General features: G+C 45.7%; 1 protein-coding gene across 1 annotated transcript; it reads left to right on the top strand.

Annotated features, from left to right (window-relative positions):
* The first annotated feature begins 1,575 nt into the window (after nucleotides 1-1,575).
* On the top strand, nucleotides 1,576-2,357 carry LOC122660279 ((R)-mandelonitrile lyase-like). Its single transcript, XM_043855515.1, has one exon. The coding sequence runs from the start codon at nucleotides 1,592-1,594 to the stop codon at nucleotides 2,093-2,095; it is 504 nt and encodes a 167-aa protein (XP_043711450.1). The 5' UTR covers nucleotides 1,576-1,591; the 3' UTR covers nucleotides 2,096-2,357.
* The last annotated feature ends 6,018 nt before the right edge of the window (nucleotides 2,358-8,375 follow it).

The raw sequence follows: 8,375 nt of genomic DNA, 5'->3' as shown, positions 1-8,375 counted from the left end.
CCTCAGAGAGAAGCCACTCTCTTTGGATCCATTGATTTGGATGAGATCTCTTTTGATTTCTGATTATGCTCAATCTACCCCTTATGTTGTTTACAATTTCATTAATAATTGTGATTACACCCCTCATTGGAGAAGGATCTTGCATTCCTTTCTCTCCAAATGGAAGACACATATGCTGCAAGAGACACTCTACAAAAAACTATAGAGTGAAGACTTTTTCCTTTCCAACTGGGAGCTGCTTTCGTAATAAAATCCTGCCATGAAGTGTGGTTCCACAGTATATTGCATTTAGCCTTAACAGTGGTCCAAATTCTCTCAGTGAAAGAACAAGAGAAAAACAAGTGATCATGATCTTCAATTGGGAGTCCACAGAACACACAGCAAGCACTACTAATAGTACCATAAAAGAGTAGTCTATCTTGAGTGCTGAGCCTCTCTCTAATAGCAAGCCAAAGAATCCATTTTGTTCGAAGAGTGGATTGGGCTTTCCAAACCCATTGCCAATGGACGGTGTTAAGATCAGAAAGACTCCCTTGAGCCGCGATCTCATACCCTTTGATTTGGTATCGAAAACCCCGCAGTTAGAGTGCACCTTCCCAGGCCCAAGTATCCTGAGCCGAGCCATACCGTTTGGATCAGAAGAATTAGCAAGAATGATGGAAACAACCTCAGTAAGTTGGGTACGACAGATTTCCAAAGGCCCAAGAGCCATCAGTGTTGCGGATATCCTACCCTCTGAGTCAAGATCTCTGCTGTATGAATGAACCCCATGCTGAAGAAGACCCTAAGGGCCAATGCCGGTCAATTGTCAACCAGAAGTGGATGGACCTGCCATTACGCACAGTCCACTAATTTCGCTGGGAGGGTGTCCTGACCTTTAAATAAAACTGGCCCCGTGGAAAGGAGTAAGGTTTCTTTTTGGGCCTGCTATCGGGATGCAAATATTTCTTAGCAAGGGTTTGGGCCCATAAAGCGTTAGGATTACGAATAAAACGCCAATTCAATCTGGCCAACGCAGCTAAATTTTGAAACTTCGTTTTCTTCAAAGAGAGCCCACCAAATTTTTTTGTTTTAGTGACATTGTCCCAATTCACCAAATGACTCTAACCCAATCTCAATGCGTACAATATCATTCGTAAAACCAAAGAAACAGAATAACCATCTCCTTCTCTCTCTGTTAATTCTCCTTTCCAAGAACACCCCCACAAAAAGCCCTAGCTTTCTTGATCACATCACAAACAATGGCGAAACCCACTTGTCTTTGCTCTCAATCCCTCGTGTTCTTGATGATCTTCACTCTCATTTCCTTGGCCAGAGCACAGTCTCAACAAAGTAATCATTCGATAACCCTCTAATTCTTTCTCTTCTTCTTGTGTTTATTATGTATTTCTGGAAACCCTTTCCCTGGTTTTGATAAATCTTTCTTCTGTTTACAGGTCCGAGTTATTTTTGTTTTGTGTTCAACGCCACAGATTTCCCATCAGAGGACTACTACGACTACATCATCGTCGGAGGCGGCACCGCCGGCTGCCCGTTGGCAGCAACGCTATCTGAGTATTATCGGGTTCCGGTGCGTGAAAAGGGAGAGGTGATGCTCTGTGCTGGGGCTCTCGGAAGCCCACAGCTTCTGCTTCTGAGTGGCATTGGACCGAGGCCGTACCTCTCATCGTGGGGAATTCCTGTGGCTCATCACTTGCCTTATGTCGGACAGTTCCTCTATGATAACCCCCGAAATGGCATCTCAATTGTGCCCCCAATGCCATTGGAGCACTCTCTGATACAAGTCGTGGGCATAACCAATTCAGGGGCTTACCTTGAAGCAGCTTCCAATGTAATACCTTTTGCCTCCCCTGCTCGCTCTGTTTTCATTCGGAACCCAGCTTCACCACTGTATCTCACTGTGGCCACCCTGATGGAGAAGATTACTGGGCCACTCTCTGCAGGTTCACTCCGGTTGGCATCTACGGATGTCAGGGTTAACCCAATTGTCCGGTTCAACTCTTTTAGTAATCCGGGTGATGTGGAGCGGTGTGTGAATGGCACCCGCAAGATCGGTGATGTACTGAGGAGCCGTTCCATGGAGGATTTCAAATGAAGGGAATGGTTTGGGGGCCGAGATTTCAGATACGTGGGGCCTGCATTGCCCGTTGATCAATCAAATGATCGGCTGATGGGAGAGTTTTGCCGTCGCACAGTGAGTACTATATGGCACTACCATGGTGGATGCCTTGTGGGCAAGGTAGTTGATCGCAATTTCAGGGTTATTGGGATTGATGCTCTCCGAGTTGTTTTTGGTTCGATATTCACTGTATCACCAGGGACCAATCCCCAGGCTACTCTTTTGATGCTTGGACGGTAAGTGTTTGTTGTTATCTGAATGCTTGAGTGTTGCAGGATTGATGACTGTGAGAGGGGTTGATAATTTGTTGGTTTCCACAGCAGCTTAGCCATCTCCCTTACCCTCTAATAGGGATCTTAGAAAGATTAAGGCGACCGATTAAGCTATGCTTGCAGTAGTCAAGCCCTCGAAGGTAGGCGTCCTGCGGTATCTTGATGTGTGGTCTCTCCCCCTCCAAACTTGGGTCTGGAAGCTTTGAGACGTCCACAAAGTCCACAGCAGGTTGCGTTTTTGCAGCGAAGGATGGTTGTTTACTCTTGACCTCCTTCTTCTTCTCCGTCTCACAACCCTCTAAGAACGACCGGGGTATTAACGGCTTACCCCTGTCCACTGGAGCAGAGTCTGAAGCTACGACGGGGCTTTGTTCCCCCATTCCATCCTGATCAATAGGATGAGAGGGATCGTTGATCTGTTCAACCTCTTTGGATGGCTCGATCTCAGCGATTTCTGGTTCACCGTTGGGAGAAACCCTAGTACCATTGTTCTCTCCCATCCTTCCAACCTGCTTCACACACTCAAATGAGTAGAGATAAGGCTCCAGGGCCCAGGCACCCTTAAAGTTTTATTACAATCAAAGGAAAAAAAAATATACAACCCAGGGGGGGACGTAAAAGCCGTACCCCATAAGAAAAGGCAAAAGCCTACAAGGACTGGAACCCTGAAACAAAAGCTAAAACCCTGAAAACATTCAGGCATGAGACTAAACCAAACAAGACAATCAAGGCGGTCTAAAGTTGTAGAAGCCTAATATATCTCCCTGCAGCTTCATCTTACACAGGTGAGAGAGAGCAGAACTATTCCAAAATGTGGTGGAGTCCTCAATATCATGACCTTCTTTGGCAAGTTGATCAGCTAGAGAGTTTCCCTGTCTAAATGTGTGAAGAATGCGCAGATTAGGAGGCATAAGAGAAAGGCAATCCCGGATAATGTAAGAGATGTTCCAAGGAGGGCTTATGATGCCTGTTAATGCATGAACCAGAAGAAGAGAATCGCATTCAAGAATGGAGATGGAGATGTTGTGGTTCTGACAAAGACGCAGACCTTCTTTAACAGCCAAAGCTTCAGCCATTAAGCTTGTACCAGTGCCGAAATTGCAAGAGAAAGCAACATGCAATGAGCCTGAGCAATCCCTAACTACTCCACCACCTGCAGCTATGTTATTTGTGGAGGATCCATCCGTATTAAGCTTGAGAAAAGGACCATCTGGAGGCTGCCATTTAATCCATAATCCTTTCGGACAAGGGACTTTAGAGAGAGGAATAGCCATGGCATTAAGGATGATTCTGTCATGAAAACTTAAGGATCGTTTAGGGGTGAACAACGCATACAGCTGGACCACCCATTGCCAAACTTGAAAACGAACTTTAGCAGCATTAAGAGTTTCATTGGAGAAGATAATAGCATTACGATGCAGCCAAGTTTCCCAGATTATAGCACATGCCGTAAAGATACGAGTAGCACCCAACTGAGTTTGGAAAGACGAACCAGAGAACCATGTCTGAAGCTTTTGAGAGATGGAGTCTGACTCGGTGTTAATGTTGAGGAGAGGACTGAAATAATCCCACAAGGACGAAGCAAGATAGCTGTGACAAAACAGATGAGAGAGAGATTCTTGCTTTGAGTTAATACAACAAACACACTTAGAAGCTAACCGAATGCCAAGCTTTTGAACATTGGTATCCACAGCTACTCCATTGTGCAAAATTTTCCAAATGAAAGCACCCATCTTGGTTGGAATCCATTTATTCCAAATCAGCTTGTACCATGGAACTTAAGGAGATTTAGTCCGAAGAAGATCCCAAGCACTAGCCGTAGAAAAAACACCCGCAGAGGACGGTTTCCAAATAAGTTTATCTGGGACAGAAGGATTAAGAAAATGCCTCGCTTGCAGAATTTGATGAAATACATCAGGAGCTAACAAACCTGCAATTGAATCCAGAAACACATTGTTGTTTAAAGCTTCATTAACTGAAATATTGATGCGAGGAGGATTATAAACTTCCATAGGACGGTCTAACCAAGGATCTAACCAGAAACGCATATTTCCCTTGCCCACAAGCCATTTGCAATTCTCCAGAACAGTAGGCAAATGAGACATGAACGCTTTACAGAAGTGCGAAGCTTGAGAAGGAATGCCTTGTTGAAGAACTAGGGTAGGATGGCCATACTTTTGGTGCATGAAATCAGCCCAAAGAGAGCTATGATTAATCAATTTCCAAGCAAACTTGCTATGGAGGGCATGCATTGTTTGAGTAAGATCTCTCACCCCCAAACCACCTTCACTAACAGGAAGGGTTTTATAATTCCAACCCACCCAATTATGCCTCGAGTCCCCCTGTGAGCTCCATAGGAAATTGGCAAAGGCTCTATGTAAAGCATTAAGCACAGCTTTAGGGGGATTAAGCGCTGATAAAATGTGAAGAGGCATGGAAGACAAAACACTTTTGATCAAACAAAATTTACCACCAAAAGACAGAAGATTGGCAGCCCATCCTTCCAATTTACCTCTGATGGCATCAACTAAGTCTTGGAACATGCTAATAGTGCAGCGGCCCTTGTAGAGAGGAGCCCCAAGATACTTGAGAGGAAGAGTCTTCTGAGAAAAACCAGTCCAAGAGCTGAGGAGATTCAGTCTGCTAACCGAGGTTTTAGAAGAAGAAACAAAACAGCTTTTCAGCTTGTTCACAGCTTGGCCAGAAGCTTGTTCATAATCTCTTAAAAGATTCATCAATCTAGTCACAGAGACAAGCTCACGAAGCGATCTGGGAGCGAAGCGGGTTAGTTCTATCCGTCAAGCGAGAGATGAACTGAATCGTATGTCGTCAAGTGAATGAACTTCTTCCTCCTGTAAAAAATATCTTCCAAGAGCAGCCCCTTCCCATAAAATAGATACTCGTGATACTACTCGCTCCATAAGATTAGACACTCGATTGTTGCATTGAAGATCCGACTGATTGTTTGTCATTTCGATTTAGTTTATTTCGTATATTATGAATTTAGGTTCGCGCTTTATGGTCAACTATTAAAAAAAAGAGATAAGGCAAGGCCCTGTTTCAGCAATGGAACAGGGTAGGGAGAGTGGGAAGTGGGCCCGTTCACTTTAGGCTTTTTCGACCAGGCGGAGGAAATGGAATTGACCATTCATTTCATTTACTGAGCTATTTTTCGAAATTGTAAGAGTTTCTCGCTATATGAGAATGAACTCAACGATTTCGAATGCTTTCTCGCGAGTGGAAATCCTCTTTTAATCATATGCCACTATATATTATATGATCATGAAATGAACAAAGCCTACTGACTTGTGAGTACGCCCACTGACTGTTCACAAACACACTTCAATCACTCCCGAGCGTAACTCCACGATAAGTGCCTAGAATCTGTATGCGAGTGCTTTCCGGGAAGGCAGGTCCGGCACTCCGCGGTGATAGACCGAAGGTATGGACTTTCAGTTCACATGCGCTACTTCGGATTTCTGGGGTAGTTACCTAAACCGTCAAAGATGCAGCTTCAAATATGCTGCTCACCTAGATGCCGTGCTGGTGCATATGTTCCCCGTGCTTCTACTGGCCAAACCAACCCTAACTCGTTTTGCTCTCTCTGTGCTTGTTTCCCAAGTGACTACTATCCTCCCTGCTCCATCCCTACGCTTTGCTCTCGCTTGCTTTCATGTACACGTGTTACCTCTTCCCTACAACCCATGGCATGCCCCGCTTTCTATGCCATGCTTCCTCCAATACTGGAACTGGGCCTTTACGGTCTTAGGCTGACCAGCTTCCGTAGCTGTGCTTCCTTTCCTCATTGCCACTGGACTCGCCCTTTTTTATGGGGCAAAAAACTCTATTTCCGAACTCGTTGGGCAGTAACTGAAGCAAGCACTTGGCTTTAGAGCCCTATCACGTAAGGGAGAAGACAGACTTCATGTGTGAAGCATACGGGTAAGAAAGGGACTTCTCCCCCTGAATCAAAGCGGAAAGCTCGGATTTCGCTTCATTTTCAAATTGCGTCTTTCCGCACCTGCGTTTTCTGCGTTCTGTTCTATGCTATCTGCGCAATAAGTCATGGCCTCTCTGAACTTTTCGCAAACGGTCACTCACTGTCAAGGGGAGCCACTTTTTTCGGGCGGCAAGTCTTGCCCATCATTCGGAGTCAACGACAGCTCGGGTATCTTGATGGGAGCATTCCGAGTCCACCGCAGATGATTGAAGCGGTTTGGTTTTAATGTCCGAAGTATCGACTAGAAAAGAAGATACTACTACAAAGACATTAGTTCAAAATCCAGCCTATAAGGACTGGATATGTACAGCTTCTCCTCCTCCCGTTGGATAGAGGAAACGAAAGTCAGCTCGACCAACCCTTGCTTGACCTGCTCTGACCTATGATCGGCGAATTTCGAAATCTTTGATCCTATCCTGTCTGATGAAACCGCAAATCATCATCTTGTTCTGACTGTCCCTCTTACGGGGAACTCTTTTCAGGCAGACCGAGAGGAGAGAGAGAGGAAATAGCAAAGAATCATTCGGTGCGTAGTGAACTGCCAGATAGATCAGCACAGCTAGGGAAGCCGTTGAAACCCGATCATTCGAAGCAGCCCCTATTAGAGTAAAGGGCGGACCGAGGGCCTGGTTTGTGCCTATGATGCCATCGTCAAAGAACACTCGACTCGAATGGGCGAAACACAGAGAAGAAAGGTACCCTTCCACCCAGCCCTACGTCTAAACTCATAGACCCATCGAGAAAACAAGTAAATCGCTATACAGCGTTCCTTCGTAAGCCTACTAAAGAGGCATAATTGGACCTTGTTAAAGAGCCCAACCATGCGGTGCAGGACTTCTAAGTCCGCACGCCATGTTCGCAACCCGAGCCTCTCAATAATATGAAAAAAAAGCTTTTTTTTTCATATTACAAATGAAAATTGGAAACCAAAAGTAATTTAGGCCATAAGCGCGGCCGTGACGCCTCGGGAAAATCGAACAACTCATCCTATTCCGCAATCTTTCGAAAGCAGAGGGAGGGGCGTCTTAGTAGCAAAGACGGACAACCATGACTCAGCCGTAGAGATTCGATCTCTGTACTGTGCCAAGGCTCGAGGTTAATGGTGAGAAACATCTCTGCCCTCACCATCGCCTCTAGTCACAAACTGAACATAAGCAGCGTGTTCGCTGCAAGACGCTCAGAGTGTGAGGCGGTAGCAATGCCTTCGGACTCGTAGCGTCGTTGTGAACTGACTCTTTCCGCTTCTGTCGCTGTAGAAGGTAGGTCAGCTAGGGTAGCTCTATCAGCTCAGGTAGGGTATCTGTAGGTTGGGGCTTAAGATTGGGCACGTCAACAAACATTGGGCTAGGTAGTTAATGCCGGGTTGGGTTGTCTGCCTGCTTTACTAATAGGGGGGGCGTGGTTCTGTTCTCCCAAAGCGCTGCCGGCTAAAAACTGCTCTCTTACGGCTCCAATAAAGAAAGACGACTCTTGCCTGAGAGCAGTTTACAATCTAACAATTATGCCTCCCCTGACAGAAAAGAATGGAGTCCACCGGAGGAGCAGTCTTGATTGACAGAGTGGATAGCTGGTTCATATGGTGTCTAGAATACATTAGCCAACCGGGGACCGGCTTTCGTGAAAGCACTATTGGGCGGTGGTTCCTCTGCAGCTCCTCTCGGACCCTCGAACAAACTCATCAAAGAAGACTACTCTCATATCAGTGTCATCACAGAACAATAAAACATGAATCAAAGAAGAATGATCAGAGAAGCAGGTACAGTAAGCCCCACAACCAGGCATAGTCAGATCCGAGATAAGACACCACGCACCGTGAGGAAGACAGACCCGACGAACGCATATGAAGAACAGACCGAGTTGCAAGCCGGTACAGTAAGCCGCAGAACTCGGCATATTCAGATTCAGAACAGAACAACCAACCTGGCATTCAAAATAAGAATCCGAAGCATCAACGGCGGGATAGAGTGGAGAGAAGGGATTCGTA

This window comes from Telopea speciosissima, chromosome 4 (assembly GCF_018873765.1).
Source record: "Telopea speciosissima isolate NSW1024214 ecotype Mountain lineage chromosome 4, Tspe_v1, whole genome shotgun sequence".
Lineage (NCBI taxonomy): Eukaryota > Viridiplantae > Streptophyta > Magnoliopsida > Proteales > Proteaceae > Telopea > Telopea speciosissima.
The sequence above is the reverse complement of the archived record's forward strand: the minus strand, read 5'-3'. Positions and strand labels throughout refer to the sequence as shown.

Coding starts and splice junctions, on each gene's coding strand:
- LOC122660279 (XM_043855515.1), top strand. CDS start 1,592: ATGCTCTGTGCTGGGGCTCTCGGAAGCCCACAGCTTCTGCTTCTGAGT.